This window comes from Somniosus microcephalus, chromosome 27 (genome assembly GCF_052327205.1).
Source record: "Somniosus microcephalus isolate GS21.2 chromosome 27, FLI_Smic_1.0, whole genome shotgun sequence".
NCBI lineage: Eukaryota > Metazoa > Chordata > Chondrichthyes > Squaliformes > Somniosidae > Somniosus > Somniosus microcephalus.
The window spans coordinates 42,562,885-42,584,572 of record NC_141013.1 but is presented as its reverse complement, the minus strand read 5'-3'; the positions used below and the strand labels follow the sequence as shown (position 1 = coordinate 42,584,572).

Below are 21,688 nucleotides of genomic sequence, written 5' to 3'. Positions count from 1 at the left end.
AATGGCATGCTTCGGAAAGGTTGTTTGGAGCTGGCCTTAAGTCTCAAAGTGATTAGTACACCTCGATTTGTTTTTTTACCAATAGAGCATCCGTCAAATAACTTGATGAAATGAGTTAAGTACTGTAGTTGTTGGTTTTCACGAGAGCTGCAATATAGTTCTGGAAGAACTGGATTAAGTAACTTTCTTGGATATTTCATTGTAATGGAATGTTGTATGTTAGATATTTACCAAAAAAGAACTCCATTGTAGTTGGTGATGGGCTTTCTAAGAACTGGATATTTCACAACATATACATTGTTAACAATCAAAAGACATTTTGCTTGAAATGTGCAGCAGATGGGAAGCTGGCAACATTTCACACACGATGTTCCTGTGTTCTGCATTAAATGTGCGAGGGTAATTAGATATTTTGCTAGCAGAGAATCGTAGAATGATACACCACAGAAGGGGGCCATTTGGCCCATCATGTCTGTGCCGGCTCTTTGAAATAGCTATCTAGTTAGTCCCACTCCCCTGCTCTTTCCCCATAGACCTGCACATTTTTCCACTTCAACTATTTATCTAATTTCCTTTTGAGAGTTATTATTGAATCTGTTTCCACCACCCTTTCAGGCAGTGCATTCCAGATCATAACTAGCTGCATAAATTTTTTTTCCTCATGTCGCCTCTGGTTCTTTTGCCAACTACCTTGAACCTGTGTCCTGTGGTTACCGACCCTCCTGTCATTGGAAACAGTTTCTCCTTATTTACTCTATCAAAACCCTTCATGATTTTGAACCATTGTATCAAATCTCCCCTTTACTTTCTCTGCTCTAAGGAGAACAACACCAGCTTCTTCAATCTCTCCACGTAACTGAAGTCCCGCATCCCTGGTACCATTCTAGTAAATCTCCTCTGCACCCTCTCCAAGGCCTTGACATCCTTCCTAAAGTGTGGTGCCCAGAATTGAACACACTACTCCAGCTGAGGCCTAACCAGTGATTTGGAAAGGTTTAGCATAAAAAACGTCCTTGCTTTTGTCCCCTATGCCTCTGTTTATAAAGACAAGAATCCCATATGCTTTTATTAACAGCCGCCTCAACTTATCCTACCACCGTCAAAGATTTGTGTACATACACTCCCATGTCTGTTCCTGCACCCCCTTTGAAATTGGACCATTTAGTTTCTATTGCCTCTCCTCATTCTACCGACCAATACGCATCACTTTTTTCAATTCAATTCAATTTTATTTGTCATTTATGACATCAGCGCCGACCTGTATGGCTGCTGTTTTACGAGCTGCTCCCCAACTGGTATTTTAAAGTTGTATTTAATTTATTTATTTGTATTTATTTGCATCACTTCTCTGCATTAAATTGCACCTGCCATGTGTCCGCCCATTTCACCAGTCAGCCTATGTCCTCCTGAAGTCTGTTACTATCCTCCTCACTGTTTATTACATTTCTGAGTTTCATGTCATCTGCAGACTTTAAAATTATGCCCATTTATACCTAAGTCCAGGTCATTAACGTATATCAAAATGTATACACCCTCCACTCTGGAAAAACTACCGTTCACCACTCTCTGCTTTCTGTATCTTAGCCAATTTTGTATCCACGCTGCCACTGCCCCTTTAATCCCATGGGCTTCAATTTGGTTAAGTGGCCATTTGGCCTGTGTCTCTGTGCTGACTCTTCACTAAAGCAATCCAAAGGAATCCCACTGCCCTACTCTCTCCTCATAGCCGTATATCTTCCCCTTAAAAAATGCAACTATGGCAAAGTACTCCATTGCAATGGTTTGAGTGCGCACCAAAATAGTAGTGTGGTTCATTGTTCTCGCCGTTTAGTCTCTGTGGCAAACCATTCCATGCACCATATGTAAAGAAATATCTCCTAACCCCTCTTCTCACTTGCTTTGTAACTATTTTAAATTGAAGCGTTCAGTATGCTCTCCACCAGTTAAGGCACTGATGAAAGTTGTGTACTGTATTGCTAGCTAATTTGATTTATTTTTGCTTCTGTATAATTTAACTTCTTACTAAACTATTAATCAAGTTTATTGTAACCTTAGCTTTGTGGTCTCACTCTTAGACTGGATAAATCTGTGGAAAACACCATCATAAAGACCGTTGATTCGACTTCACAGCAGTGACTGCCTTCTCCCGTCCCCCCACCTCCCACTTCACCTTCTGACACTGAAACTCTTGCATATCCCTTTATCACCTCCACATTTGACTGTTCTAACTTTCTTCTTGCTAGCTTTCCATCCGCCACCCTCAGTAAACTTCAACTTCTCCAAAACTCCGCTGCCTGTATCCTGTTCCGCAGTATGTCCCGCTCACCCATCATCCCTATCCTCATTGGTTTACACTTACTCTGACCCTTCCCCTGCCAGTGCATTAAATTAGAAATCTTTGACTTTGTCTGTAACTCCATCTGTGACATTGCCCTACTTTGTCTGCAGTCTCCTCCGGCCTTCTGCCCTCTCCTGCACACTCCATTTCTCTTATTCTGGCCTTTTGTGCATTTCCTTTGGTGGCAGAACCTTCAGCTGCATTGGTCCGATAATTTGGAACTCCTTCTGTTGATCTCTGCCTCTCCATCTCTCTATCCACCTTTAAAAAAACCTCCTCAAAAATTATATCTTTGCCAAAACAGTGGATCACTCCTAATCTCCTCCTGGCTTGGCATCTGTATTCCATATGTCTATTTGTGAAACCCTATGTTAAGGGCTCGATATAAATGCCAGTTGTTGTTGATTGAGTGTGTCCTGGAGGACATGGTGACTGCCGATACTGTTTTTGGTGCATACCCTGTGCTCTGTTTACCATGTGGCACACGATCTCTTAGTTCATGCAATTGGTCAGGTTTCGTTTCATTGAAAGCATTGGCTCGCCAATGGAAGTTGGCGTTTTATGTTGAACACAAGTAATTAAAAAAAAATACCAGAAAGAAGTCTGGACTATGAGTGTCCTCGCCGTTAAACCAACAGTGATTATACAGTTGTTCAGACAGCCTCAAGTACAAAGGCACTGCCGATATTTAACATAGCTTAACTGTAATGGACTTTTTCAATGCAGGTATGGAACGGCTCCCTTGGAACACATCTCGTTGAGTAGGCTGACTGTTTTGCGGAAGAGATACAGGTGATACCCTTGTATATTTTATGTATTAAATATTAGCTATCTTTTAGCTGCATGTGAAGATTCCCTGATTCTATTTTGTTTTAATCCTTTGTATATGTCTCTTTTTTTTAATTTGACATCAGTAATCACAGCTGATACGACGTTAATGTCTTTATAGGAATGGCTTGGGACCTGTCAAGGAAGGAGAGTCGCAGTATTCAGTCGTGCACTGCACTGGATACATCAAAGCTTGGCCACCAGCAGGTAAATTAATGCTGTTAGGGTAATTTCGTTTTCCTTTCTCCAATGCAGTGGTTCGCTAACTTTTCTACACTGGGCTCCACCAAAAAGTTCCTACAGCCTCTCATGGATACTGGTACTGGAAAATCTGCCAACCCTTCTTTGTTTCTTTTATCTTTTTTTCCCTCTCTATTTGTAATCCTTCACTTCTGTTTCTCTGTGTTCTCTTATTTTTCACTTTTTCTCTTGGCAGCTCCTTGTCCTCTGCTTCCTGCAACGTTTGTGCTGTCTTGTGGGAAGAGTGCAGTGGTGGTGAGGGAGTTGGGTAGGAGGTGGCAGCAGATCAATAGTTATGCCCCTCCCGATGCTCCACCTGGACAGGCTCTGTGCCCACAATTTGAGAACCATTCCTGTAGTATGTTATTGAAAGATAATCTGTTCATATTTCACTGTTACGTTTGTGTATATTTGTGCACATCATTGTGGGAGAAGGGAATGGTTTTGCTACTTTGTATCTAGCAACCATGTAATCTGGCGATCCCTACACATTACCTGATGATGCACCCTGAAACCTGCTCTTCAGGAGAGCACTACCTACCTCTCCAGCATAGTTTTTTTCCAGATCTGTAGTTCTGTCCTTATCTGGAGTAACATTGCCAGATTACTCCATCTTCTGTCAAATGTAAGCCACGTTGCACACTGTAACATGATTGATTCTGTATTGAGCTACGTTCGACTTTTTTTGAAGCAGTCTGGAATACTATTTGATGGAATATTGGGATCAATTCCCTGCTGGTGTGCTCAGAGACTGCACACACATTCCACATGCATCACAGAATTGGGCCTGAGTGCCCAAGTACACAATCAAAACTAAGATTTTAGAGGCTGCACAAGGGTTATAGCTCCCTAATTTCAGTCATTCTTACTTATGCAGGTCCCACAGTGGATTCCACAATGTTTATGGTATTTTTACTTCTGTATTTCTACTCACCCTTATTAAATGGACACTTTGTGACTTCCATGTTCTGACTGTGAGAACTTGGGCCTAGAAATTCAGTGGGCTGCGCCACCCGTTAGCGCCTTAAGAGGGCGCTAAGTGGGTCGGAAGCCACTGGCCACGCCTCCCGCTAAATTTAGCGGGACGCTAATGGTGACGCTAGCCGTTAGCGCTGCGCCGCTACCGATGGCGTCATCGGTGTGCGCAGCGCCCCGCTGATGGCCCGATCACGATATTTAGATGCGCCCCCTGAATTAACGCCGGACGCTATGTGCGACCGGTTCAGGGGGGCCTACCTGCGGCGGTAGAGGCGCTAATTAAAGGAGAGGTGCGGGGCGGCCATTTTCTTGCTGGCCGCCTGCCAGCAGCTCTCCGCGCTGCCGTCCCCGGCCTCCTGAGCCCCCCCCCCCCCCCCCCCCGCGGAGTGCCGACTGCATTCCAAGAGCCCAGCACTTCTCCTCGGTGCCGGGCTCTTTTGCCGGCACTCGCAATCCTCGGGGGCCCAGCTGGGCCCCAGATCGCGCTGCACAAGGCCCCTCCCCTTTAAGAAGGGGAGGAAGGCCTGCAGTACCGCAGCGTGACGTGCCGCAGCGTGTGGCGTTGCAGCACGTTGCGCAGCGATAGTTGCAGCGCCCCAAGAGGGATGCGGGGCGCCTCCCATAGCGCCACACTTCCCTCTGGGGTGCTCCAACTGAATTTCCGGCGAGCGGCCGCGACTGCTTCCGGGGCGCTACTTTTAGTACCCTGACGAGGCTGGCGCCCCAAACGGGGCTATAGTCAATTTCTAGGCCTTGGATTCTTAAAGATGTAATTGATGGTTTGGAATAATGTTCCAGCTTTGATCTTGTCTTCTCAGTGCCATACTGAGGGAGTGCTACACTGTTGGAGGTACTGTCTTCAGGATGAGGTGTTAAACTGAAAAGTCTGTACTCTCGGATAAAAGATCCCATGACCCTATTCAAAGTGGAGTAGGGTGTTCTCCTGGTGTCCTGACCAGTATTGATCTCTCCACTAACATCACTAAAACAGTATCTGGTCATTGTCACATTGTTGATTGTGGGAGCTGTGTGCAAATTGGCTGCCGTGTTTCCTACATTACAACAGTGACTACACTTCAAAAGCACTTCATTGGCTGTAAAGCACTTTAGGATGTCCTGAGGTCGTGACAGGCGCTAGAGAAACACAAGTCTTATTTTTATCTTGGTATGTTCTATCCACAAAAAGTATCATAAATCTAACCTCGCCACTTAATGCCCGATTAGCCTCTCCATCAGTAAAGTGGAAGAAATCGTCAGTAATACCACAGAAACAGCGTAATGCAGGTGAGTGTGCGATACTCTAGCAGCAGCCACATTTTGTGAGCACTTTATAGAGGAGCCCTGGCTATTAACACCAGGACCAACTCCCAAACAAAAGCTGAAAGGACATACAGTGAGATGCATGCCTCCACCCGAATTCTAGTGGAACATTCAACTGGCAAATTGAAAACAAGATTTTCCTGCCTGGACAGATCAGCTCGGGTCTGCTCTGCAGCTTTGAGAAGGTGTTGAAACTGATTAACATCTGCATTTTTTTCCATTTGTCCTGAGACTAATTCCAATGCAGCCATATTGCACCCTCTGCTAGTGAAAATACACAGGAAGAAAGTGTAAGTTATTGTACATAGTCGACCCGAACAAGGCTAGCGCCCCAATTCGCAAACACAAGCGTGCTTGTGCATATAATGATCCTGGGGCCATGTTGCCCAAATAGCCAAAATGGGCCTATTCACTGGTTGGGGTGCGATTTTGACCCCTTGTAACTACAATGTAATGGTTAAGAAACCAAGTGGAAAAAAATGAGTCTTTAATAAATGCTTACAATTACAACTAGCCTCCTCTCATAAGCAGAATATATTGAAGAATTTCAAGGCCTTGGAGAAGGTGCAGAGGAGTTTTACCAGGATGATACCAGGAATGAGGGACTTCAGTTATATGGAGAAACTAGAGAAGCTGGAAGTGTTCTCCCTAGAACAGAGAGGGTTAAGGGGCAATTTAATAGAGATGTTCAAAATTATGAGGGATTTTGATAAAGTAGATAAGGAGTCATGGTTTCCACTGACAGGAGGGCCGGTCACCAAAAGAGACAGATTTAAGATCATTGGCAAAAGAACCAGCGGGGACATGAGGACATTTTTTTTATGCAGTTATGATGATCTGGAACACACTGCCTGAAAGAGTGGCAGAAGCAGATTCAGATTGGCCATGCTTGAAAAGGAAAAAATTACAAGGCTATGAGGAAAGAGCAGGGGAATGTAACTCATTGGATAGCTCTTTCAAAGAGCTGGCACAGGCATGATGGGCCTAATGGACTCCTCCTGTGCTGTAAAGATCAATGTTATTGGTATCAACTTTCCATTATTTTGCCCTCCAATTTTCATCATTTATCCCTCCTCTTCTAGGCAATGGCTTTGCTGCAGTACTTTTTCAGAAGGGGGAGAAATCCCTTTAGAGTCTTGCCTAAGTGGTCATTTGTTCTACAAGACCCTGACTCTGTCAGCAAGGTATTCCAGCAGGGATTGCTGAATAGCAAGCAGGGGTGGGATTATTTTTCCTTCTCCAGCCCAAAGATGCTGAAGTGAATCCAGCACTCTCATTGCTGGACTATTTAGCCAACCCAGAACAGTGCTGTACATGGCAGGCTTTGAATCTGGGAGCTTCTTAATCTATCTAACCCAGTGCCAGACCACGCATTACATTTACCCATTGCGCCATGGAGAATGGTAGGTTCTCCTCCACCCACCCGTCTTGCTCCAGTAATTGTGACTGGACTGTTTCAGCCTCATAGACAGTGTACAGCTTTTCTAACTTTAGTGTTTGCAATTCCTAAGGAATTCCTGTTTGGCATTTTTTTAAAAGAGAGAATATGATGCCAGTTCATTCAAATACATTGCAACCTTGTAACTGACCCTATTATAGATTTGAATATTTTCTTCAAAATATTGCTGAGGGCTGAAATGTATGGCACACTTCATAATACAGCTGTGGTGTTCCATCTTTAGTAATATGGAAACCTAGTTTAGATATTCTCTTTTAAATATATTTTTATCATATTTAAATTTCCCTTCTCTTGCCCTCATCAGCTCATTGCAAGGTTTCAATATTTTACTGCCTGATCGGTGCTGCGTTAACCAATCGTAATTGGGACAATGATGGGAGCACACCATTGGCTGCAGTAATCCTGAACTAGGGAAAGAAAATATAAATATCAGCTAGGGTTTCTGCTTCTGACTACTATCCAGTGACTGGCTGGAGGAGTGGGTAAGAGCAAGTGTGAGTATGCGTGTGACACAGATCGATGGACTTTCACACTGGGTGAGGGCAGGATCGCACTCCCTTGTCCCAGCATCTATAGTCAAATAACGCACTGATGGCCACTATCCAGGTTGAGATTTGAAGGATGAGCTCCTGGGTGAGATCTCCACCTTCTGTCACATGAATTACCATCTTCAGGATAGGAGGGTAAGGGGAGAAAAATGAAAGAAGTGATGCATTGAAAGAACGTCCCTTGGTGTCATAGATATCCCATTGAATACTGACACTGAATTCCTTTCTAATGTAGAACACTCATTATTATGAAATGAGCGGCGAGTCGCACAATCATATTGGAATGGAAGGTTAATTCTAACAAAGTTAAATCTATTTAATGTTAAATACAGCACTTGCTTGGATATGTAAGAAAATGTATATAATTCAACACTAGATCATTGGTTGTGATAATACATCTGTAGCTTTAATGCATCTCATTGGAAATTAAAGTTGTTTTACAGAGACCATAACTTCACTATCATAACTGTTCTGATGCGGACATGTCGACAGATATACAACAGAGCTGACGTCAAGTGTCCGCGCGGAAATGCTGTTGTATATTAGCAAGACTAGCAGTATCTTTGGCTCCTTTAACTTTGCAGCTTCCCATGTCAATATAACAAGTTCAGTAGTCACTGCTGAATGAGAATAGTATGAGGTAATGCCTGTAAAAAAGGATGGATCTGAGGAAGGATGTTCTTGCCATGGAAGGAGTTCAGCGAAGATTCACAAGGCTGATCCCTGGGATGGCAGGAATGACGTATGAGGAGAGATTGGGTCGACTGGGCTTATACTCGCTGGAGTTTAGAAGAATGAGAGGGGATCTCATCGAAACTTATAAAATTCTGACAGGTCTGGACAAACTAGATGCAGGTAGAATGTTCCCGATGGTCGGAGAGTCCAGAACCAGGGGTCATAATCTAAGGATAAGGGGTAAGCCATTTAGGACAGAGATGAGGAGGAATTTCTTCACCCAGAGAGTGGTGAACCTGTGGAATTCTCTACCACAGAAGGCGGTTGAGGCCAAGTCTTTAAATATATTCAAGAAGGAGTTAAACATATTTCTTAGAGCTAAAGGGATCAAGGGATATGGGGAGAAGGCAGGGACAGGGTACTGAGTTTGGATGATCAGCCATGATCACATCGAATGGCGGAGCAGGCTCGAGGGGCCGAATGGCCTACTCTTGTTCCTATCTTCTATGTTTCTATGTTAGGAAGCATTCTACTGATGACCCTCCTCGTCCAGATTTTGAAAGAATTATTCACTATCTACAATATGAGGGCCGTCTGTTCCAGAAGCACAGGGTTCCGATGTGGCCGTGTTTTGGTGGATTTAGAATTCCTTTCATCAGCCATGACATGAATGTTCACTCTTGACAAAAAGTGCATTTTAAATTTAAATGCTAAAGATTAGAAAGAAAGTGGGTTAGTTTTCTATCTCGGATACTAATCTAAGAACTTTATAATTTTCCTTGCATTGGAAGTGATTAAATATTTCCCGTTTTAAACTAATTAATGACCTTAAACTGATTGACTCACTTTTCCCACAGTAATCTATTATTGGATTTAAAGGTTTTTTCCTTTATTTTTATTCTTTCCTTCTCCTAGTTATTTTCTCTTGTTTTTAATCTCAGTTGACTATATTTGCCATTTTCTGGTCAAGAGGATGAAAAATATCCCACTCTGTGGCATCCACTAATCCTGCTTCATAACCAGGAGTTATCCCTCTGCAAAGGGATATAGATAGGTTGAGTGAGTGGGCAAAAATTTGGCAGATGGAGTACAACGTGGGAAAATGTGAGGTTATCCACTTTGGAAGGAAGAATGAAAAAGCAAATTATTATTTAAATGGAGTGAGACCTTGTACATGAAACACAAAAAGTTAACATTCAGGTACAGCAAGTAATTAGGAAGGCTAATGGAATGTTGGCCTTTATTGCAAGGGGGATGGAGTATATAAGTAGGGAAGTTTTGATGCAACTTTACAGGGCACTGGTGAGATTGCACCTGGAGTACTGTGTACAGTTGTGGTTTCCATATTTAAGGAAGGATATACAGGTAGACTACCTTTTATCCGAACTTCCGAAAACCGAAACCCTCTAAAAACCAAAGGTTTTTTCGTTCAGCGTAAGTCGTGCGCACGACATGACCAGAGTGGCGCACGACTTACGCTGAGCAGAGGGTCAGCGTAAGTCGTGCGCACGACCCCCGCCGCCGACCCCGACCCCCCCGCGGACCCGACTCCCGCCGACCCCCCCGCCGACCCCGACCCCACCGACTCCCGCCGACCCCCCCCCCCCGACGACCCCCCCCGCGGACCGCCGACCCACCCCCGACAAATTTCCCAGTCTTATAAAATACCTTCCGAAATCCTAAATTTTCCGAAAACCGAAACACGGCTGGTCCCGAGGTTTTCGGATAAAGGATAGTCTACCTGTACTTGCATTAGAGGCAGTGCAGAGAAGGTTCACTAGGTTGATTCCTGGGATGAAGGGGTTGACGTATGAGGAAAGGTTGAGCAGGTTGGGCCTATACTCATTGGAGTTTAGAAGAATGAGAGGTGATCTTATTGAAACATATAAGATTCTGAGGGGGCTTGACAGGGTGGATGCTGAGAGGATGTTTCCCCTAGCGGGGGTATCTAGAACTAGGAGGCATAGTTTCAGAATAAGGGGTCGCCCATTTAAGACGGAGTTGAGGAGGAATTTCTTCTCTGAGGGTCGTGAATCTTTGGAATTCTCTACCCCGGAGAGCTGTGGAGGCGGAGTCACTGAATATATTCAAGGCGGAGATTGACAGACATTTAAACTACAAGGGAGTCAAGGGGTGTGGGGAGAGAGCGGGAAAGTGGTGTTGAGGCCAAGATTGGATCAGCCATGATCTTATTGAATGGCAGAGCAGGCTCGAGGGGCCGAATGGCCGACTCCTGTTTCTTATGTTCTTATGATGTTTTGGTAAACATTAGGAATTCATGAGATTTACAGGTGACAACCTATATCTAACCCTCAGCCACATAGCATTGTCCCACCCAACACTTTACCGCTGGAGTATATATCACTTAAAACATAAGTTTAAATCTGCTGCAGTGGATCACTCACGCATTGTAAAAGCACCTCCGTTGTCACAATCAGGTTATACAACAGAACAATCCAATCCACTAGATTACCGCCCAAGTGGTGTCGGTAACAGTTACCCTCTATGGAGATCATTCGAGCATTGGGCATCATCGATACACTGCTGGATTTCAGCCAAGCCACGCAATGTTTGGTCAAACTACGTGGGGGTGGACAATGACTTTGATGAATGTTGACTTTGGGTGTCATTGAATAGAATCATAGAATAGTAAAGCATAGAGGAGGCCATTTGGCCCATCGAGTCTGCGCTGGCTCTTTCGAACAGCAATTCAGTTAGTCCCACTCTCCCGCTCTTTCCCCATATCCTTGCAATTTTTGCTCTTCAAGTATTTATTCAATTCCCTTTTGAAGGCTACTATTGAATCTGTTTCCACCATCCTATCGGGCAGTGCATTCCCAATCCTAACCACTCGTTGCGTAAGAGAGTTTTCCTCCTGTTGCCTCTGGTTATTTTGCCAATCACCTTAAATCTGTGCCCTCTCGTTAGCGACCCTTCAGCCACTGGAAACAGCTCCTCTTTATTTACTCTAACTAAACCCGTCATTATTTTAAACACCTCTATCAAATCTCTACTTAACCTTCTCTGCTCCAAGGAGAACAACCCCAGCTTCTCCAGTCTATCCACGTAACTGTAATCCCTCATCCCTGGAACCATTCTAGTAAATCTCTTCTGTACCCTCTCCAAATCCTTGCTAAAATGCGGTGCCCAGAATTGGACACAAAGCCCCAGCTGAGCTGAACTAGTGTTTTATAAAGGTTTAGCATAATTTCCTGGCTTTGTACTCTCTGCCTCTATTAATAATGCCCAGGATCCCATGTGCTTTATTAACTAATTTGTTAACCTGTCCTGCCACCTTCAGAAATTTGTACACAAACACCCCCAAGTATTACCAAGTACTCCGCTTATAAAGCCTCCTCACTACTATGTACATATATGTCACTGTTTGAGGACTTTGCCACTTAGACAACATCACAGCTTCTTTGGTTAGAGCATTTGTAAGTCATTGATTTGCAGCTGCGACTCAACAGTCAGTGACAAGGAAAGCGTTTAGTGGCTTTAGGGTCTAATCAGTTGGAATCTAATTACCAAGACAAAGGGGCGATTTCACACGCAGACCCTTTCCCCTAGCTTGCTTACCTCCTCCCTCCAAGGTTTCAAAAGAACGGTGTGTAAATCAGTAAAACAGGCGATTAACGAGGTGCGAAGAACTTATTGGAACGGCTTGAAAAGCCAGCACACTTGATACGTTTTAAGTGGCGCCTTTGTAATACACTGTATGGATAGATCTGTATTTTTGTGAACAAACATGAATGTTTTCCGATGCTTTGGCAACATAAGATGTAACTTGTCATGCCAATAAAGCGATTTGAATTGAATTGAATTGAAATTGAGAATCACAGAATCACAGAAACCCCACAGTGCAGATAGAGGCCATTTCGGCCCATCGAGCCTGCACCGACACATATCCCACCCGATCCCCGTAACCCCTACACCAACACATATCCCACTCTATCCCCGTAACCCCACGTATTTAATCCCCCTAACACTAAGGGTCAATTTATCATAGCCAATCAACCTAACCCGCACATCTTTGGACTGTGGGAGGAAACCGGAGCACCCGGAGGAAACCCACGCAAACACGGGGAGAATGTGCAAACTCCACACAGTCACCCGAGGCCAGATTCGAACCCGGGCCCCTGGAGCTGTGAGGCAACAGTGCTAACCACTATGGCAAATGGTTAGTGTTATTTGCCCATAGAGGCAGCTACCCATGATAAGGTGTAAGTGGTGGGGACTGTATATAAAATCTACAGCACAGAAACAGGCCATTCAGTCCAACTGGTCTATACCAGTGTTTATACTCCACACTGGTCTTCTCCCACTCTACTTGCCTCTTCCCCAGTATCCCTTTATTCTCTTTTTCCTTGTGTATGCATCAAGCCGCTCGTTAAATGCACCAATGGCATCAGCTTCAACCACTCCATGTGGCAGCGAGTTCCATATTCTCACCACTCTCTGTAAAGAAATTCCTCCTAAATTCTTTATTTGATGTATTAGTGACTATCTTATATTTATGCCCCCTAGTTCTGGACTCCCCGACAAGTAGAAACAGTTTCTCCACATCCACCCTATCGAACCCCATCATAATTGTAAAAACTTCTATCAGGTCCCCTCTTAGTCTTCTATTTTCCAGAGAAAAGAGCCCTAGCCTGCTCAATATTTCCTGATAGTTGCATCCATAGTTCAAGAGTTACTGTTTTCACAGATCACAGAAATCACAGAAACCCCACAGTGCAGATAGAGGCCATTTCGGCCCATCGAGCCTGCACCGACACATGTCCCACCCGATCCCCGTAACCCCTACACCAACACATATCCCACCCTATCCCCGTAACCCCACGTATTTAATCCCCCTAACACTAAGGGTCAATTTATCATAGCCAATCAACCTAACCCGCACATCTTTGGATTGTGGGAGGAAACCGGAGCACCCGGAGAAAACCCACGCAAACACGGGGAGAATGTGCAAACTCCACACAGACAGTCACCCGAGGCCGGATTCGAACCCGGGTCCCTGGTGCTGTGAGGGTTTCATTTGTTCTCGTCCATTTTTAGAGTTGCATTTTGACAGTTCATCATTTTCATTGTTACATATTTGAAGTATAGACAAGAGAGATTTTATGAAGCACTGACGATCACTTTGGAAAAAGTCAGTGAACATTATGGAGGTTTATTGATTTATTGAAAATAACCATTGGGCTTACTAGGATGGGCAATGTAATATATGCCAACTACAGGCCTATTAGCCTCACCTCAATATTTGGATATCTAATTGAATCAATATTGCGAGGTCGAGTGGAAGAATACCTGTATAAAATACACAAATAAATGACAGCTAACTTGGCTTTAGAAAGGGTAGAACTTGCCTGACCAACCTCAGAGACTTTTTGAAGTGGTGACATTCCAGACATGGGGAACATCAAATAGATGTGTATTAGTTACTGGCTAAAGGGAAAGAAGCAGAAGACAGTCAGAACCAAGTCAAAATGAAGGTGGTGTTGAGTGGGGTGCCCCAGGATCTGTGCTGGGACAACTCCTGTTCCAGGTATGCATAAATTGCCTGAATGCCAAGACTTTGTGTAAGGTAGTTACGATCACAGATGTCACTAGCTTGGGGGAAGGAGTTGGTTGTGGACATAGTGGGTAGCCAAGATCTTACAAAGAGACCTCAACAGGGTTTAGGCCTTGGATGATTAGAAAATGAAGTTGAATATCAACAAATGCAAGAGACTGCATTTATCAGAAGTAAAAAAAATAGGAGATGTACCCTGTGGGTGGGATAGAGGGGGGAGTTGACTTGCCACTTACCATGTGCAAGCAATTTGTGGCAACAATAAAATAAACCCAACAAGATGCTGGGTTATATTGCCAGATCAGTTGAGTTCAGATCCCCAAGGTCATGCTGAAGCTGTGCACGGGCCTGGTCAGGCTTCACCTAGAATATTGCATCCAGCTTTTCTTGCTGCAACATTAGGGAGACATCCAAGCCCTGGAGGCAGTGCAGGGGAGAGCGGTGAGGCTGATCCCCATTGTCAGAGGGCAGAATCGAGGAGCGACTGGGAAATCGTAAAAGCAATCTAAAAATAAGGATTATAAGACATCTTGCTGTGTTTATTAATTTTTATTGTTTCATAAAATAGTTACATTATGACTCATTACTTGGCTGACACTCACTGAACTGTCAGTATTTGTGGCTGATACACATCTTGGCTGATACTCCCCAAAGTCTGTTGCCGATCAATACGCTTGGTTCCAGTCTCCCCCTCTCCTCTAGCTAATGATACTGACACTAGGAAGCCTGCACAAAAATGTTTATTGTCGTCTTGTTTTTCTTTCTTGCGCTCTCTCTCTTTCTCTCTCTCTCACACACGCACACACACACATGCCAATCTGATGGGAGCATCTAGCAGGCAGGCAGGCATTTCTATCACTAACCAGTTTTATGGTTCAGTTTAGTAAATTCTTTTCATAGAATCAAACAGCACAGAAGGAAGAGGCCATTCGGCCCATCATTGTCTGTGCTGGCTCTTTGAAAGAGCTACCAATTAGTCCCACTCCCCTGCTCTTTACCCATAGCTGTGTATATTTCTACTTTTTAAGTATATATCCAATTCCCTTTTGAAAGTTACAATTGAATCTGCTTCCACCACCCTTTCAGGCAGCGCGTTCCAGATCACAACAACTTGCAGTGTAAAAAGAAAAGTTATAATTTTCCCCCTGGATTTTTTGCCAATTACAGGAAACTTTGAGCTATCCGGAATTTGAATGTCCGGCAACTTTGATCTAATGGCAGAAATCAGCAGCTGTTTTGGTTAGGTTTTTTTTTCTCCTAGCATTCTTTTCACAGGCAGGCTCTGGAAAGCGTCTTTGTCGCTTAGCAACAGCTTCAGAGACGCTTCCAAGCTACTGGGCCGAGTGTTTACAAGCTGTTGCTGAGCAACAGTGTTTGTGGTCAGATACTGCGATGAAAAGCTCCTATCTGATAACATTGACGCTGGTCTATCCGGAACTTTTAAAAAAACGGCAGTAGCTCGGTCCCATGGGTGCCGGATAGCACAAAGTTCCCTGTATCCTGGACCTGTGTCCTCTGGTTATCGACCATACCACCAGTGGAATAAGTTTCTCCTTATTTACCCTATCAAAACCCCTCGTGATTTTGAATTTAAATAAAGGAAACTACGATGGTCTGAGGTGTGAGGTAGGATTGATTGGGGAATGTCACTCAATGGGGTGACGGTGGATAGGCAATGGCAAACATTCAAAGACCGCATGGATGAACTACAGAATTTGTTCATCCCAGTTTGGCATAAAAATAAAACAAAAAAGGTGACTCAACCGTGGCTAACAAGGGAAATTAGGGATAGCATAAGATCCAAGGAGAGGACATATAAATTGGCCAGAAAAAGCAGCAAACCTGAGGATTGGGAGCAGTTTAGGATTCAACAAAGGAGGACAAAGGGATTAATTAAGAAAGGGAAAATAGAATATGAGAGTAAGCTTGCTGGGAACATAAAAACTGCCTATAAAAGCTTTTATAGATATGTGAAGGGAAAAAGATGGGTGAAGTCAAGCGTTGGTCCCTTGCAGTCAGAATCAGGGGAATTTATAATGGGGAACAAAGAAATGGCAGACCAATTAAATACATATTTTTGTTCTGTCTTCACAGAGGAGGACACAAATAACCCCCCAGAGATGTCGGGGAACATAGGGTCTGATGAAAGGGAGGAACTGAAAGAAATCAGTATTTGTAGGGAAATGGTGTTAGGGAAATTGATGGAATTGAAGGCCGATAAATCCCCAGGGCCTGATAATCTACATCCTAGGGTACTTAAGGAAGTGGCCCTAGAAATAGTAGATGCATTGCTGATCATCTTCCAACATTCGATGGAATCTGGAACAGTACCCATGGATTGGAGGGTAGCTAATGTTACCTCACTATGCAAAAAAGGTGGTAGAGAGAAAACGGGGAATTACAGACCGGTAAGCCTGACATTGGTAGTGGGGAAAATGCTAGAGTCCATTATAAAAGATGTAATAGCAGAGCACTTGGAAAACAGTGACAGGATCGGACAAAGTCAACATGGATTTACAAAAGGTAAATCGTGCTTGACTAATCTACTGGAATTTTTTGAGGATGTAACTGGTAAAATAGATAAGGGAGAACCAGTGGATGTGGTGTATTTGGACTTTCAGAAGGCTTTCGATAAGGTCCCGCATAAGAGATTAGCGTGTAAAGTTAAGGCACATGGGATTGGGGGCAAGGTATTGACTTGGATAGAGAACTGGTTGGCGGACAGAAAGCAAAGAGTTGGAATAAACTGGTCTTTTTCCGAGTGGCCGGCAGTGACTAGTGGGGCACCGCAGGGATCGATCCTTGGACTCCGGCTATTCACTATATATATTAATGATCTAGACAAGGGAACTAGATGTAACATCTACAAATTTGCAGACGACACAAAGCTGGGTGGGCATGTGTGCTGTGAGGAGGATGCCGAGAAACTCCAGGATGATTTGGACAGGTTGGGTGATTGGGCAAAAGCATGGCAGATGCAATATAACGTGGATAAATGTGAGGTTATCCACTTTGGTGGCAAAAACAGGAAGGCAGATTATTATCTGAATGGCAATAGATTGGGAGAAGGGGAAGTGCAACGAGACCTGGGTATCCTTGTGCACCAGTCGCTGGAGGTAAGCATGCAGGTGCAGCAGGTGGTTAAGAAGGCAAATGGTATGTTGGCCTTCGTAGCGAGAGGGTTCGTGTACAGGAACAAGGATGTCTTGCTGCAGTTGTACAGGGCCTTGGTGAGACCACACCTTGAGTATTGTGTGCAGTTTTGGTCGCCTTCTCTGAGGAAGAATGTTCTTGCCATGGAGGGAGTTCAGCGAAGATTCACCAGGCTGATACCTGGGATGGCAGGAATGACGTATGAGGAGAGATTGGGCCGATTGGGCTTGTACTCGCTGGAGTTTAGAAGAATGAGAGGGGATCTCATTGAAACTTATAAAATTCTGACAGGACTGGACAGACTAGATGCAGGAAGGATGTTCCCGATGGTCGGGGAGTCCAGAACCAGGGGTCACAGTCTAAGGATAAGGGGTAGGCCATTTAGGACAGAAATGAGGAGGAATTTCTTCACCCAGAGAGTGGTGAACCTGTGCAATTCTCTACCACAGAAGGCAGTAGAGGCCAATACATTAAATATATTCAAGAAGGAGTTGGATATATTTCTTAAGGCTAAAGGGATCAAGGGATATGGGGAGAAAGCAGGGACAGGGTACTGAATTTGAATGATCAGCCATGATCGCATTGAATGGCGGAGCAGGCTCGAGGGGCCGAATGGCCTACTCCTACTCTTATCTTCTATGTTTCTGTGTTGAACACCTCTATTAAATCCCCCCTTCACCTTACCTACTCTAACGAGAACAATTCCAGCTTCTCCAGGCTCTCCACATAACTGAAGTCTCTCATCCCTGGTACCATTCTAGTAAATCTCCTCTACACCCTCTCCAAAAGCGTTTTTTTTTTGCATTATGTTTCAAATGTTATTTTTAGCCATATATACTCTCCTTATTAAAGAAGAAAAATGTCAGAGAAAACTGGCTGAAGAAATTATCTGGAGCAATTTGATTGGAACACTTTCTCCTTTCTTTATCTTTTAGCTTTTGCTGACTGCCTGTTTTTGATTCCTAGCTGCTCACATTTCATGATTGGTGGTTTGCATTCCTGCTTGCTGAGTGATATATTTTTGACCTCTTTAGTGATGATTTGTCACTGTTTTATGAGTATGAAATTTGAGTGAATTAAGTGAAAGTTTGCACAGAGATTTGCATGAGTTATAATATGATAGATAAGATTAAAATTGCCTATACAGGTAGACTATCCTTTATCCGAACTTCTGAAAACCGAAAACCTCTAAAAACCGAAAGTTTTTTCGTTCAGCGTAAGTCGTGCGCACGACATGACCAGAGTGGCGCACGACTTACGCTGAGCAGGGCAGAGGGTCACTGAGTTCCCTCCTGGGTAGGAGATTGCAGGCCGAGCCGGGCAGTGTGAAGGAGGTACTGGGAGAGTGAACCCAACAATACAGCAGCCGGTCCGATAGCTGCAGCGGCCCGTCCGATATTCTTTTCTCCCCTGACCCGACCCGTCCGATATTCTTTTTTCCCCCCCCACACCCGACCCGACCCCCGACCCGTCCGATATTCTTTCCTCCCCCCTGACTGACCCCCCGACCCCGACCTGAACCGCGGCCCGTCCGATATTCTTTTCTCCCCCCCCACCGCCCCCCCCCCCCCGGACCTGATTTGCGGGCCAGCTTAGTAGGAGTCAGCCGATATCCGGCTTTCCAGAGAAGCAGGAAGGGGAATGAGACATGGAACAGTCGCAAGAGGTAGCCTGAACTTTTAAAATTTATATTAAATACAAATTTCCCAGTCTTATAATAATACCTTCTGAAATCCGAAAAATTCCGAAAACTGAAACTCAGCTGGTCCCAAGGCTTTCGGATAAGGGATCGTGTACCTGTGTTACTCGTAGACCTACCATTACTGAGTCAGAGATTATGCTGTTGAAAGCGGGGGTGCTGGGGTATAGAAGTGGAGGGAAGGGGGGCATGTAGCCTATTTGAAAACTAAGGAAAGATGTTGCTCGAGCAGTGAACCAGGTTTTGGTTGGTTCTTGGGAAATAAATGATTACTATTTATCTAGCTGCAGTGTGTATGGGACATAGTAAACACAGGGGCATAATTATTTCTCGTAAACAATAATTATTTAATCAAGTTTTCTAAATTTAAAAAGCACAGCTGCTAGTCACCCTTCTTTCTCTGTGCCTTTCTATCCGAAGTACAAAAGAAGCGGTTGATAATAGTTTTGATATGAAAGCTGCTTAAATTTAGCTGCTAACTTATTTTCAAAGCATTTGGAAAATTAATACAAATGCTGTTATAGCCTGAACACAGACTTGCTTTGACATTTGCACTGAGGAAAAATACTGTAATGCGGTAAACAATCATTGTTTTTGAACTCTCGGTATAAACAAAAAAAATAGATTTTTTTACTAAACTTAACCATAAAATCATTCGTTCCAATTTTCTCTCTCTGCTAAGTGCTGTAACTGAAGTAAAAATCATTCATGTTATAATTTTAAATGTGAAGCTCCACCTGGAAAAAAACTTTGAAATGCATTCTACAGCTTGTCTACAAAACATTTGGACAAACAAAACTGAAATGCTGGTAGAACATGAAGGAAGGATGCAAGTTATACACTGAATCATACTGATGCATCCTGGGGAGGCACAGGTGTAGATGACAGCTCTGGGAGCGATATCGACTTGAAGCCCAAGCTTTGGAGAGAAATGATTGCTCTGTGTGTCAACCATGGCTCAGTTGGTAGCACTCTCGCCTCTGAGTCAGAAGGTTTTGGGTTCAAGTCCCACTTCAGAGACTTGAGCACAAAAATCTAGGCTGAGGGAGTGCTGCACTGTCAGATGTGCCGTCTTTCGGATGAGACGTTAAACCAAGGCCCCGCCTGCTCCATCGTGTAAAAGATCCCATGACACTATTTTGAAGAGCAGGGGAGTTCTCCCCAGTGTCCTGGCACAATATTTGTCCCTCAACCAACATCACTAAAAACAGATTATCTGGTTATTATCACATTGCTGTTTGTGGGAGCTTGCTGTGTGCAAATTGTCGTCTGCGTTTCCTACAATACAACAGTGACTATACTTCAAAAGTACTTAATTGGCTGTGAAGTGCTTTGTTAGAAACTTTATTGAGTCCTAGATGTTTCAGTTTTGGGAAAAGAAAAATGAAAGGCTTTTGGAAAACCATTTGATTGGTTCACTTTCTGTTGTTGAAATGGTCAACTTTCATTACTCTCTGATTCTGTCATTGTCCCCTTGGATTGGAATATTGCCAATATCACTCCATTATTTAAGAAGCATGGGAGAGAGAAACCAGGAAATTAAAGACCTATTAGTCTAACGTTTGTTGTCGGGAAGTTACTAGAATCTGTTATTAGGGACAGAGAAATGGAGCACTTAGACAAATATTAACTGATCAGAGAGATCCTGCATGGATTTATGAACATAAAGAAATAGGAGCAGGAGTAGACCATTTGACCCTTCAGGCCTGCTCTGCCATTTAACAAGATCATGGCTGATCATCTACCTCAACTCCACCTTCCCGCACTATCCCCATATCCCTTAATTCCCCATATCCCTTAATTCCCTTCGTTCCCAAAAAATGATCGACCTCTGCCTTGAATATACTCAATGACTGAGCATCCACAGCTCTCTGGGGTAGAGAATTCCAAAGATTCACAACCCTTTGAGTGAAGAAATTTCTCCTCATCTCAGTCCTAAATGGCCTACCCCTTATTCTGAGACTGTGACCCTGTGTTCTAGATTCCCCAACATTTACCTTGTCAAGCCCCTTAAGAATTTTATATGTTTCAATTAGATCACCTCTCATTCTTCTAAACTCTAAGGAATATAGGCCTAGTCTACTCCATCTCTCCTCATAAGGCAATCCCTTCATCCCAGGAACCAGTCTGGTGAACCTTCGTTGCACTCCCTCTAAGGCAAGTATGTCTTTCCTTAGGTAAGGAGACCAGAACTGTGCACAGTACACCAGGTGTGGCCTCATCAATGCCTTGTATAATTGTAGTAAGACTTCTTTACTCTTATACTCTAATCCCTTTGTAACAAATAAAGGGCAAGTCATGGCTAACTAACCTAGTTGATTTTTTTGAGAAGGTTACTAATATGGTGGATAAGGGAGTCTCTATGGATGTTCTTTATATGGATTTTCGGAAGGCATTCAGTAAGGTTCCACGCAAGCGATTTTTAGCAAAAATGAAAGTGCATGGAATTGGAGGCAACCGATTGACATGGGAAGGAATTGGTTAGGAGATTGGGGGCAGAAAGTAGGGCTAATGGATATATACTCCAATTGGCAGGATGTGACTAGTGGTGTCCCCAGGGATCTGTACTGTGGCCTCAGCTTTTCACAATATTTGTCGATGATTTAGATGAAGGAATAGAGAGCTGTATATCCAAATTTGCTGATGACGCTAAGTTGGGTGGCACAGTAGTAAGTGCAGATGGAAGCAGAAAGTTGCAAAGGGACCTTGATAGGTTAAATGAGTGGGAAAAACTGTGGCAGATGGAGTTCAATGTGGGGCAGTGTGAGGTCATTCACTTTGGACCCAAAAAAGATAGAGTATTTTGTAAATGGTAAGAAGCTAGGAACTGTGGAGCAACTGAGAGATTTAGTGGTCCATGTACAGAAATCACTAA

At 43.8% G+C, this 21,688-nt stretch overlaps 1 protein-coding gene across 12 annotated transcripts in view; it reads left to right on the top strand.

Moving 5' to 3' along the window:
• Positions 1-21,688, top strand: part of arnt2 (aryl-hydrocarbon receptor nuclear translocator 2) — a 715,479-nt gene that overhangs the window by 412,817 nt on the left and 280,974 nt on the right. For all 12 annotated transcript variants that reach the window (XM_085968885.1, XM_085968886.1, XM_085968889.1 and 9 more), the window contains 2 exons: positions 3,065-3,130; positions 3,288-3,373. In XM_085968885.1, coding sequence (XP_085825011.1) covers positions 3,065-3,130; positions 3,288-3,373 — 152 coding nt within the window. The remainder of the gene's footprint in view (positions 1-3,064; positions 3,131-3,287; positions 3,374-21,688) is intronic.